At 41.2% G+C, this 18,616-nt stretch overlaps 3 gene segments (V, D, J or C); all 3 read left to right on the top strand.

The window, feature by feature from the left end:
- Positions 1 to 1,716: 1,716 nt before the first annotated feature.
- On the top strand, positions 1,717 to 4,228 carry LOC116591116. The segment is given in 3 exon segments: positions 1,717 to 1,882; positions 2,088 to 2,261; positions 4,030 to 4,228. Coding segments are annotated over 3 exon segments (231 nt in total).
- Positions 4,229 to 9,404: 5,176 nt separating this feature from the next.
- On the top strand, positions 9,405 to 9,906 carry LOC116590189. The segment is given in 2 exon segments: positions 9,405 to 9,450; positions 9,563 to 9,906. Coding segments are annotated over 2 exon segments (390 nt in total).
- A 3,246-nt stretch (positions 9,907 to 13,152) lies between these two features.
- On the top strand, positions 13,153 to 14,034 carry LOC116591108. The segment is given in 2 exon segments: positions 13,153 to 13,457; positions 13,655 to 14,034. Coding segments are annotated over 2 exon segments (393 nt in total).
- Positions 14,035 to 18,616: the final 4,582 nt, after the last annotated feature.

Consider the following 18,616-nt stretch of genomic DNA (forward strand, 5'->3'; position numbering starts at 1 on the left):
GAAATAGGTGAATTTAAATGGACACAAAATTATACTAGCATTTTCAATCTGAGATAAATCCCCTTTGAATGGAGGCTGCTCTGCAGTCCTTTGAGGTTCACAAGACATATCTTAAAAATGTACTAATGTCGAAAATGAAGACTACTTAAGTCAAATGAGAGAGGGGACTGTGGATTTCCTTTTTGATTGATTTCTCAGCACTGTCCTTCCATCATCCGAAGGAGTTCCATATATTCTTTAGACAGCATTAGGCATGGAAGCTTCTGCAGACAGGACAGTGCTGATGCTATGTGGATTCTGTCATTCTGCCAGCACGGATATGGCTTTGCAGCCACCACAGTATTAAGTCTATTGGAAATTTATATTCATTTTTGTGTCAAATCTTAAAAAAGAGTGGGGTGCTTCATATAAAGACTCTGCTTCAGGTCCACGTTCTATTTTTAAGGCTTTGTATTTGGTGTTCATAAATTTCCCAAGACCATGTATGGTTGCTATTTTCTGTGGCTGTCCCATCTCCTTTGGTTTTTACCTTTACTGAGAAGTGACTATGTGGTTTCTGTCCAGTGGAGTGTACAGTTAGAGAAGGGATTCCAATATTAGCCTCTTTTCCCTCATTCTGTTTCTGCCACAGTTTGGGAAGGGCCTGACCAATCTCTTTTGTCTGGATACTGATTGCATGACTACATGGCCCCTGAACGGAAGAGGACTGTGCCACTGCTCATCCGTAGCCACCAGCTTCTGTGAGGACACGTGACAGGCTGTGGAATAGGAAGGACAGCTATTGTCTGTGCTTGTTTCTCTGTAGCCCCAGGGAAGCTTCTGGCATACATTGCCCTCAGATAAACCTGGTTTGCTGGCTAGGGTAGGATGGATCTGCATAGAGTGCAATACCAGATCTGCGACTTTTGGAAACGAATCCTTAAATACTGAAGCCTTATGCAAGAAAAGGAAATAAGAAGAATTAGGAAAATGAACATGTACACTAGGTTTTATTTATAGTTTACATATTGAAGTCAGATCCATCTCTATAGTAATAATGATAATAATAATGGCAGCTATAGTAAGCACTATTTTGACACACATGTGTCATTGGTGCAAAACGGTATGAAGAATCGCAAGTTCCTCTAGCCCTTGGCCTTGCTAAAAAAAATATTGCCCAAGTTTTGAGCTGGAAACATGTTTATTTGGTCAGATTTGGGGCCACTGTCTCGAAAGGATTCTTTTGATTTAGAATACATTTCTTTAAAAATTGGAGATGAGGGAATGAGATAGGAAGTGTCTGGCCTGATGTGGAAAAGAGTACACAATATAAAGTCCTCCTTGAATCGCACGAACCTCACGGGGCTTCTAAAACAGAATCCTCTGACGGCTTTTTCAGTGCAGGAAAGTGGCTGTTTTCTGTAATTGCTTTTGCTCAGACAAGTGTTACCATTTTATGTAAAATACATACACATCTCCCTCTCCCCACACACACTGACTTGGACCATGTGCTTCTTAAAATTTTAATTTTACTAAAGTGGCAGAGTTTTACTCTATCAGTTCATATAATAAGGATCTACATTTTGAACATTTCTTTGATGACTATCATGAGTCCACAAGATGGCAGTGTTTTCTCAGGGAGTGAAGAAACCTCAGGTGTGTGTGTGTGTGTGAGAGAGAGAGAGAGAGAGAAGAGAGAGTCGAGAGGAGGGGCTTGGTGTTGTAGCAGGGTGGTGAAAAAGTCTCTTTTTTCCTAATTGGTAGGAAAGCAGAAGAATTTGAAATGTCTGACCTAGACTCACTTTTTTAGGGCTTAAAATCTGAATCCTCAGTGAACCTGGGGAAGAAAGAACGATGAAGTCCTCAAGAGTTTTACTGGTGATCCTGTGGCTTCAGTTAACCTGTGAGTTTGGGGCATCTCTCTGGGAATATAAAGTCCAGTATTTGGAATTATCATCTATTCTGGGCCTGTGGGTAAAAACATGAATGATTTCCCCCACTAAGGGAGGGGTGGGCTAGGAGGCCTGTGAAAATTCATTTAAATTCTGGAGAGTAAGCATCCACTACCCAAAGACTATCCTTTGTCTGACCCCTGTCTTTTTTCATAGGGATGAGGAGTCAACAGAATAGAGTGGAGCAGAGTCCCGGATCTCTGAGCCTTCGGGAGGGAGATGCTGCCTCTCTCAACTGCACTTACAGCGACAGTGCTTCCCAGTACTTCACGTGGTACAGACAGTATTCCGGGAAGGGCCCTGAGTTGCTGATGTACATGTACTCCAAAGGTAACAAGACGGAAGGAAGATTTTCGGGACAGGTTGATAGAACAAAACAATATGTCTCCCTGCTCATCAGAGACTCCCAGCTCAGCGACTCAGCCACCTACCTCTGTGCAGTGAGCACACAGTACTTCCCTGGCACCTGTTGTCTGTACCCAAACCCTCTAGGATCCCAGCACTGTCTGATATAGAGCCTAAGCTTCAGGGTAGAGAAATTCTCTTTGCTCTCTAGAAGCACACAGGAATTAAAAGCATTAGCCATGGCCATAAAACGCCTTATACCCACAGGCAGAGCATGGGAGCACAGAAAGACTTCAGATTTCCTGAGAAAAATCGCCAAGTAAGTATCTTAAAAAGTTCCAGACACTGAGGAGTTTTGTTATAGTGATTAAAGACCTGCATGGATCAATTATGAAAATACCATATGGTATTGAAGATGATGTCTTAGAAAATGTTGTTGAGGGAAGGAAGTTGATAACACCAAAGATTATACCAAAAGACCCCTCCTCTGGGGGGCGCTTGGCTGGCTCAGTGGATTAAGCCTCTACCTTCGGCTCAGGTCAGGATCTCAGTGTCCTGAGATCGAGCCCCACATCGGGATCTCTGCTCAGCGGGGAGTCTGCTTACCCCTCTCTCTGCCTGGCTCTCTGCCTACTTGTGATCTCTGTCTGTCAAATAAATAAATAAAATCTAAAAAAAAAAAAAAAACCCTCCTCTTGAATTGCCCTACAACTTATGCCCAAGTCCAGGAAAAATGTTTCTGGCTTGATAGAATTAAGGCCTTGTGGTAGATGTTACAATTACAGGGGGAGAATGTAAAAGTCACATTTACTATAAAGTTGAAGACGTGGCCCATTAGACAGGACACTGTTTATGTAGTCTAAAGTGTGGGAAAATCTGGAAATGGGGAGTTAAGATTTCTGTTCATTTTTGTTCCCATAATCACTGATAAAAAGATGCAACCTGGAATTTCCTCTCATTTCCCAGTATGCTGGCTGCACTCCATCCAGCTTTACAGAGTTCATATAGATTCACTATTTGTATGCCATATTTTTCTTACAATTATAATTCTGCTCACTTTTCTGTTTTTTTTAGTGTGAGGCCTCCATCATTTGGCAAAATTTATCAGTCTGTTCTGACCACTGACAATTAGAACAGGACTCTCCCTTTCTCCGCTTAAATATAGGGTGCCCAGGTTACTCTCTCATAGCATAAACACTCATCAAATGTGTTCCCCTGAAACCAAGGAATCTTCTTCACACTTTCTACCTGACAAAGAAAAGTACTGCCTTTGTAAGTCGGCACTGATTAGATAATGTCACATGTTCCAGGCTAATTTTAAGTATCATCCAGCAACACAAGGCCATATGAAGCTCAGCTCCACTGAGGCAATTGATTTTAGTCCTTCTGCCTGATGAGTGGCTTTCAAAGGTAATATAAAGCCTCTCAAGCCTACTCCAAAGCAGAATATTCTCTTCTGTGACTAATTTCTCAGTGAAGTAGATTACTCTTCTATTTTTACAAAACTCCCATTTCTCCCTTATTTTGAGACTAATACCATGTACTACAGAAGGTGACGTGATCATAGATTCAGAGAGGAAGGAACACTTTCTGTTGAAGTTCTGATGACCACCTCTCTGAAATGAGAACAGAAGACAGCTAGCTCTCTCAGATCCTTGGTCCTGCCAGTGTTGGCAGAGTGTGATGCTGCACAGAAGAGACGTTTGTTCTGGTTCCAGGTCCTCACCAGACACTAAGCCCCTCCTCCCTGCAGCTGGCTGACGTTGTGCAGAGAAGAAACCATGACAAAAAGAGGCCAGAAGAGGAAGACTCCTTCTTACAGTCATTGAAATTCATCAAAGCCACGGACTTGTCCAGCCCCACCTCCCCACTCTTCCTGTAGCTCTGAAGGCTCAGTGATCTCGGCTACTGTCCCACCTGCTCAGGAAGCCCAGAGTGGCTCCACTGCTCAGCCATGCTCCTGCTGCTCATCTCAGTGCTTGATGTGATTTTTGCCCCAAGTGAGTAACATTCCCTTTCCTTTCCTCCCTACACAAAAGGGACCATGTTCTAATTGGATGCGGAATAAAGACACCTTCTCTTACCAGGTAAGTCTGTCTTGGACTCACTGACTCGGCATTGACGTTTCAGGAGGAACCGGAGCTCAGTCGGTGACCCAGCCCAATGCCCATGTCACTGTCTCTGAAGAAGCTGCTCTAGAGCTGAGGTGCAACTATTCCTATAGTGGAACTCCTTATCTCTACTGGTACGTGCAGTACCCCAACCAAGGCCTCCAGCTTCTCCTCCGGTACTTTTCAGGGAACACCCTGGTTAAAGGCATCAAAGGTTTTGAGGCTGAATTTCGGAAGACTGAATCCTCCTTCCACCTGAGGAAACACTCAGCGCATGCGAGTGACACGGCCGAGTACTTCTGTGCTGTGAGTGACACAGCGTCTGGGACTGCAGGTGGAGCTGAACACAAACCTCCTGAGACACGGGGACTTTTTGTGACTCAGGACCTCAAGAGAGAGTTTCCCCAGATCTCTTCCTCAGTGAAGAAATATAGGGCAGGACAGGCTGGGCTCTGGGAAATGCTTTACTCTTGAGTAAAGCTTTCACATTACATTACTGCTTCAGCAGTAATGCTCTGCTGCATTAAGATAGACTTTGTTCCAGATGGAGGTCTTCTGATGAATTTCTCCAGGACAGATGCACTTCCACCAATTCCCCACGCCACTCCCACTCTGAGTATGTCATGCAGTGTCAGAGTTCTGAAGTGGAAAAGGCAAGAGCGTTTGCATTTTTAAAAAAAAAACACTTTTAGCATTCATTAAAGTAATTAGCACTGCCTCAGGTGTTGATCTCCATGTGGAAAACGGAAGTACTTGGTTATCATGTTAGCGGACAAGTTGGGCCACATATGTTCTCAACGAGGCAACGCGTACAGCGTAGATTTTTATTCAGTGCAATATAGTCTCCACCTAGATTTGAAGCTTAACTGCTGGCACCTAAATATCCAACTGTGTGACACTGACATACTTTAATGTAAAATAGACATCACAATACCTAGGTTTCCATTCTTGTGTAACAGAAAGCCAGTGAACCTAATTTATATGATTCTTAAAGCAATATTGGGAATCTAAAAGCCACCCAGTCATAATTGTTTTCTGAAATAGTTATCCCAGTGATTTTTGAATTGAAAATTTAAGGCTCCTAACCCATAAAAGGATATCAAAAGTAATATCTGCTGAAAAACTCTTAGGTATTTTGTAAGAAGCCACACTAATTCATGATATAATGTAAAATAGCATACTCAACAAAGATTTCTAGTCTTTCAAACCACATTATCGAAGTTCATAGGAAAATAGATCTCCATGACCAAAGCTCACGATGTCAAAGATTACCTTAATTCTAATAGGGTTATCCAAAACCAGGGAATATTTTTATTTCCTCTGAAACAGCTGTATCAAAGAGCTCATATGTTTAAGATGTTTTATATACACGATTATAACTCTAAATTATTATATGTGATTTATGTGATTTTAAAAATTGCCCCAAAATGTTATAAAAGTTTGTACACACCGGAATTAAACCTCACAGAGCAGAAATTCATTTTGAAAGTAGTAATAAGTAAGCAATTATACTTCACGTCCTCCAACTTCTTTCTACATCTCTGTTCACCTCCTCTTTTTTTCAAAGATTTTATTTTTAAGTAAGTTCCACACCCACCATGGGGCTCAAAGTTACAACCCAGAGATCAAGAATCACATGCTCCTCCAACCAAACCAGCCAGGCACCCTATCCCCGCTCTTTTATTTTCTTCTGGGAAACATCTATAGTCTACTCCCAAAATAATATCTCTACTTAATCTACTAATAACATTTCTTTCTATCTTTTCTGGGAAAAGGACAAAATGATCATGTTCTTATTAAATCTTTATCTAACTGTCCTCTGTTATAAGAAATGTCTCCTTATTTCTGGGTTCATTTTGTACTTTTCCGGGATGCTATTTGGGATATGAATACACACACACTCACATGTTTGTCTTTCCTGCTATACCTCAGTGTCTTAAGAATAGCGACAATGTTTCATTCAGTTTTTGATTTCTTAAGACCTAGCACAAGGTCTAGTTTAAGAAGACCTTCAATAAATTGCTGTGGAATTATTTTTAAATAGATTGGAGAAATTACATGCAACCCTGAAGGTTCAATTTGACAAGATATTTTAAGATAATAGCCTTCATTAAATGGCATTTTGATGAAGAAACCAGTTCACTTTAAAAAAAATAATAAAATAAAAAATAAAAAATCCCCAGCCTGGTTTTCGACCAGTAGGGGCACTCTAGGCATTACTCTAAATGAGCGACTTTTTCCTTCTAGTTCTGAGATAGTTGGATGTTAGTGAAAATTTGAATGAGAGCTAGCAGCAGTTGGGAGGGCATCTGAACTAGTCATACCTTTTCAGGACAAGGAGATCGCCATATATTCATCTGTGAGAACGGTCTGCTGCTGTGATGGGTGTGACAGAGAGGACTCCAAGCAGAACTGAGCATCATCTAGAACAAAGGGAAAGCTGGAAGCTCCAGGAGAAAACATTTACAATACTTATTTGCCATTTTGATGTTTATGACTAAAAATTATAAAGTATGAGCCTTTATCCTCACTTCAAAATTATTCCAAAGATTTCTACTTTCTGTTATACCTCTTCTGAGATTAGAAAAACAGGATAAAAAGGAGATGAGAAGATGAAATGGGAGAAAAATAATGAGCATATGTAGAGAGAGAGGAGAAAAGAGAGTGAGGAGAAGAGAGACTGGGGAGAAAGAAATGGACACTTCAAAATGTGGCCTATACGTCACAGTCACAGAGTAGAATCGGCCAGGTGTACCTGCAGGGTATACAGGGAAAGTGTTGGAAAAGAGATGAAGGGAGATTAAAATGAGATCAGGGTGACCATCATATACATGTTCTATTTCCTTCCATCAACCAAAGTCTTGTTGGAGACATTGTATTTGTTCATGATGACCACAAGTCTGAGATTTACAGAATTCTCCTAATTACATTTAATTATGTTCACTTCTTTAAGGAGATTGAATAAATTAACAATGCACTCAATGATGTATTCCTTCTTTGACACAGCTTTCCCTTTTCTTTTTTCTTTAAGATTTTATTCATTTATTTGACAGAGATCACCAGCAGGCAGAGAGGCAGGCAGAGAAAGAGGGGGAAGCAGTCTTCCTGCTGAGCAGAGAGCCCGATGCAGGACTCGATCCCAGGACCCTGAGAACATGACCTGAGCTGAAGGCAGACACTTAACCCACTGAGCCACCCAGGAACCCCATGACATAGCTTTCTTATAAGTGAATTCTCAATCACTTTTCAGATTATGTGTCCTGATTTTCGGCTAAGGAAATTGGGTCACTGACCCTGATCATTTTTTCAGGCTGTACTTGACCCAAATGAGGACTTTATTTCTCTCTGAAGCTTCTTTTTCCTTTCTTTACTTCCCTCTTGACAAGTCTGATTACTGAGGGCAGTCTATGTGGAGGCGATCCTATGAGAATGATAAGCCTAGATGTTTCTGTGCCCTTGGTCAGCCGTGTAGCAGTCAGCAGGGCAACATCAGTACCCTGCTGAAAAAACTAGAAGGAAACCTTTTTGCTCTCTGATCTCCTTGTACTCCTCTTCATTAAGGACAGACTCAGCCTACTTGTTACTTCCTTTTCAGCTATTTGGGGGCTAGAGGATAGGCTTTCTCAAGAGAAAAGCTTCCTTCTCAGAGGCCCAGTGATCTTGGCAGGCCAAGCTCTCTCAGTGTTCCATAGTTTTCTCCTCTTCATCCTCGAGTTCCCTGATATCTGACCCCAGATTTATATGTGACTCCACATAGGATTCCCCACTTGAGCTCTCTTGGCATAACCTGGCTGGTCACCACTCTTTGGCAAAGCACAGGGAGTCAGGGACACTTTCAGTCTATCATCTATCTAGAATTGCCTTCTTTCTAAGCTAAATGGGTGTTTATTTTTATTAACATATAATGTATTATTTGTCCCAGAGGTACAGGTCTGTGAATCATCAGGCTAACACACTTCACAGCACTCACCATAGCACATACCCTCCCCAATGTCCGTCACCCAGCCACCCCATCCCGCCCAGGCCTCTTCCCCTCTAGCAACCCTCAGTTTGTTTCCTGAGATTAAGAGTCTCTTAAGGTTTGCCTCCCTCCCGATCCCATCTTGTTTCATTGTTTCCTTCCCTACCTCCCAAATCTCCTCCCCTGCCTCTCAAATTCCTCATATCAGAGAGATCAGATGATAATTGTTATGACCTGTTTTTAAAAAAAAAAACTTGTAGAACTTAAATTCTAAAGCGCCACTTCTTGATGTAGGGAAGGTCAGAATCAATGATGATGGATGAAAAATCTCTTGATCTGGTAATGTTTAAACATTTCATTAGCATACTTGTACAGAAATTTCAATTTCTATGAAATGTGATCTATCAATATTTTCTATTATGCTTTCTGACTGACATGCTTAAACAAACTATGACATCCTAAATTTGTTTAAAAATAGCTTATCTTTTATTTTATTTCCTAAATTTGTTTAAAAATAGCTTATCTTTTATTTTATTTTAAAATGTTAAGTATTAGCTCACTTGGAATTTATTTTGTAACAGATATTAAGGTAGCTGTCCACATTCGTTTGTTAATTTCTAAATGACTCTCCATTTATCAAGGCACATTTAATTTTTTTTATCTTACCTTTTCCCATTTTTGTTTCAACTAAGTTTCCATCAGTAATTTGTATGTTTGAACTTTCAATTCCATCCCATTGATCTATGTGAACCTTTATAGTAGCACACTTTTTCAATTAGTAAAGCATTCCACTTTGTTTTATTAACTGTAGAGGAAAATGCCTCTTCATTCTGAGAATGTCAAGGCTTCCTGAAAGACCAAGATCATCTGCAGTTTCCAGTTTTGCCTCTAGAGGAGGACGTTACACAAATTGAACTTCACAAAAGCCAGAAACCAACCAGGTCTTTGAAAAAGAGCTTTCACTTTACATACCGGTAAACTCACTTACCACTCTGTCAGTGTCCATGTGGCTGAACTGTTTGCAGAAAAGAGCCCCTGTTTCTCTGCAGCTCTGACATGAAGGCCACCCTCCTCTCAGTGTTGGTGACAATATTCACACTCGGTGAGTATAATGCCTTTTTATTCTCTTTCTGGGGTCTTCCTGATTTAGAATAGTTGAAAGGAATATTCTCCTCAGTCTGCAAGACTTCTCTGATGTTAATTTGGTGTTACAGGAGGAACAGGAGCTCAGACAGTGACCCAGCCTGAGGACCACATGTCTGTCTTTGAAGGGGACTTCGTGCAGATCAAGTGCAACTACTCGTATTCTGGGAGTCCCATACTCTTCTGGTATGTCCAGTATCCTAAACAAGCCCTCCAGTTACTCCTGAAACAGATCTCAGGAGAGAGTACCAAAGGCTTCGTGGCCAACCTTAAACGAGATGAGACATCTTTCCATCTGAAGAAACAATCAGCTCAACAGGAAGACTCAGCCATGTATTACTGTGCTCTGAGTGACACAGTAACTGGTTTCATAAGGGAAGCAGAGCACAAACCCTTTAGGAGTTACAGAAAGTAACCTGAGCGAAAATCAAGAGTCTGACACTTAACCGACTGAGCCACCCTGGTACCCCTCTTCATAAGTTCTCTATACGGCCATGGTGGGGTATTCTTTCTCTGGAGACTCACATTGAGTTTACCTCTTAGATATAATATCATTGGTTGTCAGTTAGCTATAGATTAATCTCAAAAATTTTTCCAAGGAAATTCTCATTACCAACTCTGTTTAATTAGTTTTAAAGATATAAGTGTGTTTATTCTGTCTAGTAGTACCCAGAAAAAGTATTTCTGAAATAAACTATATAGCACAGCAAAAAAAAAAAAAAAAATTTTTTTCTTGGCCCAAGACAACTCTCCAGTGGGTTGGGTCTCACCTCTCCAACTCCTCTGCCACCCAATCCCACCCCACATATGTTCATCACCTTATACCTAAGCACAGTTCCTTGAAGGTACTATACTGTTTCATGGCATGTGACTTCCTTTCCTGTCATGCACTTCACGGACTCCTACTAACTCAACCAGAAGAAAAAAGAAACCCACAGTAATCCGAATCTAATCAGTAATTATTAATACAAATAATTAAAAAGAACTCTAAAGAACATAGAAATAGTATATGTAGGGAGAAGCTTTTACCTTAGGATTAAGCCAGGCTTCCCAAGTAAGTGACATATTTTAATACCGTACTCTCCAAGGATTCTGATCTCGCTGGGGAGTGTGTGGCTGCAGCTTGCAGAATGGTGGAGAAGTGTGCTGAGGTGCCAGAGAAAAAAGGCTAGCAAGTAGAAAAACACCGACCAGGGTTCCAACAAAGTTATAGGAAGCTAGAAAAGGAGCAAAACTTGCTCTGGGGACTCAGCAGTCTTGCCAGGAAGCTGATGTGTAGCTGTCACTGAACCTTACTGCAGGTGAATCCCGCTGCATGTCCCTCAGGCTGGCTGGACAAGAACTTCAGGAACAAGAAATGCAAAGACATACCAGCACCAGGAAAAGAAGCTTCTCCCTCCTGCCTTTCCACGTTCCTCTTATTGGCATAGCTTGATATCATGCCAGCTGGTGAAGGAGAATGTTCCATGGAACGGGTCCAATATCGCAAAGGGGGCACTGATTTGGCAATAAGAAAGAAAGGCAATAAATCAATGACTGGCACACTTTATTCTTATGGTTACTTATCTTTCATAGGTACCTCTGCATGCACATTTGAACTTCTAAACAACAATGAAATGACTATGTTACAATCTAGCAAGCTAAAACTGTCCTTCGAACAAGAGAAGTTCTTAACCTTTCCCCAAAATGAGACCTGTAGTCCCAACAGTCATTAGCCCTCTCTTGCTGTATTAATCAATTCTAAAAATTCAGAGGAAATTCCTTTGAATATGCTGTTATGCACAGACTAAATCACAAAGTTAATCTCTGACAATTTATATATAGTGGTGAGAAGGAGGGAGAAAGAAGAAAATGACAGCATATACAGGAGAACACACACGTATAAAGAACAAAGGGAAGACAGAGAAAGTGACCACGTTCTTGGAGCCCAGATTTTGTCAGGGGGCTGCAGGTGACACAGCTCCGTTTCCCTGTCTGAAGCCAGAACCCTGCTGGATTTGGGTTGTTTGCCTTGAAAAGTGACCCCAAACTTCATTCTCAAAGGATCTGAACCCTAAATGATCCTGCTTTTTCATATATTGCTCTGGTGTTCCATTAACATTTACAATGAAAAGTTTCCCTTTCACCCCAGCTAGCTCACCTCCCAGTTCTTTCCAGAGGTCAGTAATGTTTCCGTTTCCTTTTTTTTTTTTTTTAAGATTTTATTTATTTGAAAGAGAGATCAAGAGTGGGGGAAGGGAAAAAGGGAGAGAGAGAAGCAGACTCCCCCTTGAGTGGAGACCCCAATGTGGGGTTCCATCCCAGGACTCTGGATCATGAGCTGAGCCAAAGGCAGATATTTAACTGACTAAGCCACCCGGGTGCCCCTCTGTTTCTCTTCCTGCTTCTCAATATACTTTTCCTGTATACAGCCAAATAGATACAAATAATAATGGAGCTAGATTCTTGTGAAGCGGTGGAAGAGTCACTTAATTTCTTAGAGCCAGGGATCATCTTTTAACCACTAGTAAAACATTTCATCACAAATTTTTCTAAAGTATGTAGCAGAGACCAGACAGATTAAAATGTAAACTCCTTAAATTACATCAGTTCTTGCTCAGAAAGCCTTACTCTTTCTTTGTCTCATAGTGACAAACACCCAGGTTTGCTGTGGTAGTCACCCAACACAAACCTTCTTCTAGAAGTACCTCCCAGCACTCTCCAATCTCCAGCCAACAACCTCTCCCCTTCTTCCTTTCTTTCCTGTCTTCCTTATGTTTCTTCCTTCCCCTCTTCCTCATCTCTCTAGTTTACACACAGAACATCTTAAAGTCAGTTTTTGAAACCATTTAGAAAATACTCTAGGGGGTGTTTGCCATTCTTTTTTACTGCTCAGCATCAGGAACCATTTTCTTGTAACAACAATAATTTTTGAGTCATTAGTAAATGTCAGGCTCTGCTTTAAATAGTATTTTATTATCTCATCAATCATTTCCAGAACTCTAAAAAAGCAATATTATTATTACTCATCATCCACATTTTATAGTCAAGAGAATACAGGCACAAATGATATAAACAAGTACTGAATGGGTAGATCTAAACTTGACCTCCCTGGCCTGATTGCAAAGCTGGTTCTCTTCCTGTACCCTACCGATTGCTTCCATAGAAACAGAAATATCAGATACTCATTATTAGGAGATGAATTGTCTCCCCACCCAAATTTGTATGTTCCTAGCCCCCCAGTACCTCAGAATGTAACTGTATTGGGAGTAGGGTTATTAAAGAGGTAATTAAGTTAAAATGGAATCATTAGAGTGGGCCCTCCTCCAGTATGACTGCTGTCTTTATGAGAAGAAATTAGGATTGGACCACAGGCACAGAGGGAAGACAGTAACGTCACGGCAGGAAGGTGGGCATCACTGCTTTATAATGGTTTCTGATTCGCCCTTTTTTCCTTTTAAGAGTACATTCTATCAGGGAGCCTGGGTGGCTCGGTGGGTTAAAGCCTCGACCTTTGGCTTGGGTAATGGTCTCAGGGTCCTGGGATTGAGCCTTGCATCGGCTCTCTGCTCGGCGGCGAGCCTGCTTCCTCCTCTCTGTCTCTCTGCCTGCTTGTGATCTCTGTCTGTTAAAGAAATAAATACAATCTTTAAATAAAAAAAAAAGAGAGAGAGTGAGAAAAAGTACATTCTATCAGCAATATGGTGCTGCTACCACAAGATGGCAGTGTCACTCCCCAGACTCAATAGGTTTGAAATCAGTTTGTGTGTATTGAAAACGATTGGGTTGGCTTCTGATGGGCCAGGTAAGACTCCAGCATCCAGACAGAACAGATAAATATACGCCATAGAAACAGTCAATGTTTTCGATTGAGTATCCTGGCCACATTTCAGTCCATAGAGCCGAGTCTGCTGTGATCCCAATAAGGAAGAAGAATGGAGAAACTCCTGGAAGTGTCTTTGCTGATACTATGGCTTCAACTGCCCAGTAAGTTGGGGCTCTTGGTAATGGAAATGGGGGGGGGGCCGGGGTGTGACCAAATTTATAGGAACAGGGTGACCTATGCTCAGAGCCCACAAGACTGAGTTTGGGCAAACTCCGAAAATCATGGAAAGAAATGTAAATACTAAAGAGTAAAAGTACAATGACTGACTCTTGGTGTCTGGCCTTCTGTTTTTGCCTAGGGGTGAACAGCCAACAGGAACAGCATCATCAGGTCCTGAACTTCCAGGAGGGTGAAAATGCCACCATGAACTGCAGTTATAAAACTTCGATAAGCAACTTACAGTGGTATAGACAAGACTCGGGTCAAGGCTTTGTCCAGCTGATTTTAATACGTTCAAATGAAAGAGAGAAATACAGTGGAAGGCTACGGGTCACCCTGGACAACTCCATCAAAAGCAGTTCTTTGTCCATCATTGCTTCCCAGACTGCAGACTCTGCTACTTACATCTGTACCACAGGACACAGTGTTCACCAAGTACTTGCAGCCTCTGCACAAACTCTGCCCAAGCTGCCCCTTTGAAGCCCCACAGTGGGTAGCATTCGTGGTTAAGTCTTCACAGGAAGGAGAGTCTATAAAGAGCGGGCAAGATGAAAGATGGACCCTCTCAAATTCATGATTTCTTTGGAAGCACCTTGTACCAAGGCGAAGGGCATGAAGTTTAGAGTGAGAAACTACAATGCCAGGTTCAAATCTGCTAATCCCAGTTCTATGGCTTTGGGCAGAGCATCAGCACAGCAGCCTTCTCTTTCCTCAATGGAAATGAAGGGCTTGGAATGACAAGCCCGAAAGGCCCTCCAAGCTCTAATTTTATCAGGGAAGAAGCTAAGCTCTGGACACTTATAGAGGATGAGGAAAGAATTCTCTGTATTAGAAGGTCTCATATGTTCAATCCTCTGTCGACCCAGATGGGCCCTTGAGATGTATGTGTGAGATGACTATCACCTCCCTCCAATTCCTGTATAGAAGAAAGAAGTAGAAAGGATCTTGGAACTCTTTCAGCCAAATTTTCCAATTTAAAGCTGAGGAATGGAAACATTGTACCCATAGAAACAAAACTCCAAATCTCATTCTGCGTTTACTAGTCCTGTGATTTCCAAACCTCGGTCTCCTCACGAATCAAAGGAGAACTTACGAGATAAAGGCAGAGCAAGTGGTTCTCCCTACTTGGGTGAGAGATGTATGTTCCCCACTGCCACTGCCCTGAAATTTTGTTTTTAAAAATTGGGCACTTCTATTATCAAACACATAGCAGTTTTCATTTATGTCTCTTCCTAATAGTAAATAAATGTTGGCTATAGTTGTCAAGTATAATTCAAGTATCATTAACATACAGTGTTATATTAGTTTCAGGTATACAATATAGTGATTCTACAATTCTATACATTACTCAGTGCTCATCATCATAAGGGTACTCTTAATCCCCTTTGCCTATTTCACCCATCCCCCTATCCACCTCCCCTCTGGTGACTACCAGTTTGTTCTCTATAGTTAAGTTTGGTTATTTATTTATTTATTTATTTATTCATTTATTTATCTATTTCTGTGTTCACTTGTTTTGTTTTGTGAATTCCAAATATGAATGAAATCATATTGTATTTGTCTTTCTTTGACTGATTATTTTGCTTAGCATTATACCCTCTAGGTCCATCCATGTTGTTGCAAGTAGCCAGATTTTATTCTTTTTTGTGGCTGAGTAATATTCCATTATATTCATCTCTAGCTATGTCTATAGATCTCACATCTTCTTTACCCATTCATCATCAATGCATACTTGGATGGCTTCTACATCTTGGCCATTGTATATAATGCTACTATAAACATAGAGATGCACATATCTTTTCATATTAGTGTTTTCCTTTTCTTTGGGTAAGTATCCTGTAATGGAATTACTGGATCATATGGTTTGATGTAGCTTTCTTAATTAAATTTTGATACTACTGGAAATGTGTTTGTGGAGAAAATTGGGCATTTCTATTTATGTACATGTTTGGTGAAAAAGGTGGGGGAGGATAGAGGAATGTTCTACAGGGCAGTGGTTCCCAAATGCCAGACTTCAACCATCATCATCACCTGTATCAGAATCACCTAGAGCACCTTTGAAGATCTGAAGTGTTAGGCTCTAACCCAGCTTACTTCCTCAGTCTCTGATGGAAACAATGAGTTTGTGTTCTTAATGAACATTTTCTGTATCAGTTTAGAGATTCGTTCAGGCTCATGTCACAGAAAACTCAAGTGATAATATTTTTAACAGGCTGGAATTTATTTTCCTCTCACACAAAGAAGCTCTATCATATGCAGGGGTGGTATGCTGGCTTCATCATGTTAGGAAAGATCAAGTGTCTTTCTAGTTCACTGCTCTCATCCCGAAGTTGTCACTTTTGGTTTTATACTTTAAAGAAACTGCTAGAGATCTGTCCATTTTATACACCCTCCAGGAAGCAAGAAGAGAAAATCAGAGGGCAAATGGGCACATGATGGCTAAGTTAATCTTTTCCAGAAACTATACCCAATGGCTTCTATTTCCATTTCATTTTCCTGAGTGTTATTTAATGCCTCTACCTCTCTCCCATCTGCAAGTGAGGCTGAGATATCAGGACTATCTTTTGTCTTAACATGTTGCCACCCACGTTAAAATCAGGATTCTATTAGTAACACAAAGGAGACAATGGGCATGACAGAGGGAATGAGCAGCTTCTGCCACAGCCTCACACCAGGTTGTATCAAGGCTCATATGCTTTTTACTTATTCCTAATTATTTATTTTTGAAACACCAAAACCAATCTATCTCCCAGTTCTGTCAAATTTCTCCTAAAAGTCTTCCAGAAGACATCACAACCCCCACAACCTCTCAGACTCAACTCCACAATCCTAATTACAAATCCACCTTGATCCTTCGTTTCCCCACTCTTAGCACATTTAACATTTGACCTCATGACTCCTCAGTGTAATCCTTTGGAGTCTGGTCAGAGTGCAAATTTGACAAGGTCAGTCACCTGGATCTACACCTGCTCTTATAATAAAGAAAAACTTCTTAATGACCTACAAAACCTTGTATGATCTAGGATCTTGCTACTTTGACAAGTTCATTCCACAATATCTCTAATCTCTCTCCCTTCTTCCCACTCCCTGTCTGCCTGTCTCGGTCTTCACAAATACTGGTGTTACTTAAGTTCCTTAAAAGCACTTTGTTTCTCCTATATGACCCTTTCAGAGCAACTTTAGGTGATTTTCCCATTCTTTTTCCCTCTCCGAAAATTCTTTTCCCTCCCTTCAAAAGAGTAAAAATTACCAAATGTCTGCTCTTTCTTGTACATCTGGTGAAGAGTAACTGAAGAAACCTTGATGTGTACTCTTAGAATCATAGGCCCCTGCCTTTTCAAACTTGTAGTTTTTCTTTTATTTCTTTGATTATTTTGTTAAAAGCTATTTCCACTACTACTCCGTGAGCTCCCTAACAGCAGGGACTATATCTGAGTTTTTAACTCCTTAATCCTCAGTGATGAGAGAGCAGGAGGCTGGCTGAGGACAGAGCAAAAGCTGGCACCTTGCACCCCCTCCCCTCTATATGTGTAGCATTCCTCAGGCACCCCCAACCGCCATAAAACGATAAATAGTTAACTTGCAGGGATCGCAATCCTGCAGAACAGGAATCTCCCTTGCTCTACAGATGTCCTAGAGGTCTAAACAGGGAGGTTACCTTATCAATAGCACAAATTTCCAGAGGGAAATAACTCTTGGTTCCTGAAGCCCTAATGTCTCCCTCCCACCATAAACTGGAGGAGACTGAGGTAGAAGGGAATGTAAATGGTAGCCGGATCATAATGCCCCACCAAGAATCTCCCAATTATCTTGACGTTAATGCCTGACCTAAGGACGACATTGATCAGGCCATAAGGGCAAGGCCTCCCCCCGGCACCTTGTAGGCCCTCCCTGACATATGAGAACTCTGTTGAAACCTCCCATCCCTTCACCACCTCCCCCCAACCATGGGGTATATAACATGCCTACCCTCACAACCCGGGGCAGCAGCTCTTCCTGCCCACGGGCCCTGTCCCCGTGCTTTAATAAACCACCATTTTGCACCAACGACGTCTTAAGAATTCTTTCTTTAGTCGTCAGCTCCGAACCTCCTCACCCCACTGAACCTGACTTAGCTTCTGGGACTTCATCACTCAGCACCAAAATATCTTAGGCATTAAGATCATCAAGTCTCCTGGGCACCTGGGTGGCTCAGTGGGTTAAGCCGCTGCCTTCGGCTCAGGTCATGATCTCAGGGTGTTGGGATCGAGTCCCACATCGGGCTCTCTGCTCAGCGGGGAGCCTGTTTCCTCCTCTCTCTCTCTCTGCCTACTTGTGATCTCTCTCTGTCAAATAAATAAATAAAATCTTTAAAAAAAAAAAAGATCATCAAGTCTCCTTCTTCTCCTTTCTATTATTTGCTTATTTAATATCTTCCCTTTATTTTAAGCATCCTCAAAGATAATATTGATAATATTGCAATGAAAGGACAAAAAATGAACACATGGCTGAGTCTCTCAGACTGTAACCTGTGGGACTTTGGAGGTTTTTAGGTAAATTCCCAGGGCTAAGTAGGGGTTGGCAAACTACAGCCCACAGGTCTAACCTGGCTGCCACCTGTCTTTGTAAATTAAGTTTTATTGGGAAAAGAGCCATGCCCACTTATTTGTGCACTGACTCTGGCTGCTTATACTGTGACAGCAGAGTTGGGTATCTGTTCAGAGATATGACTTCAAAGCCTAACATATTTACTATTTTACAGAAAAAAATTCTGGCAACCCCTGAAAATAGGAATTACTTGAGAATTTTTATATTTGTGGAGTTTTCTGTTTGATGACAACAAAATAAAACAATAATAGCATATTTCTAACAGTCTGTATGACCAACTTAGAATATTCTCCTTGGTTTTGATACTTTTGTTCTTTGTGTCACCTTTCCTAAATTAAAGACAAAAGAATTAATGACATTTTACAAATAAAGACATCACAGTTGTTTAAATGGAGAAAATGGCTTGAGAAATTTTGGTTATGATATGGCACGTGGTACTAAACACGGGCCAGACTCCCAAGAACCTATGTTACCATGGTTACCACAATGTTTCCATTGGAAAAGGGTGAGTCAC

The sequence above is a fragment of the Mustela erminea genome, chromosome 5 (assembly GCF_009829155.1).
Source record: "Mustela erminea isolate mMusErm1 chromosome 5, mMusErm1.Pri, whole genome shotgun sequence".
NCBI lineage: Eukaryota > Metazoa > Chordata > Mammalia > Carnivora > Mustelidae > Mustela > Mustela erminea.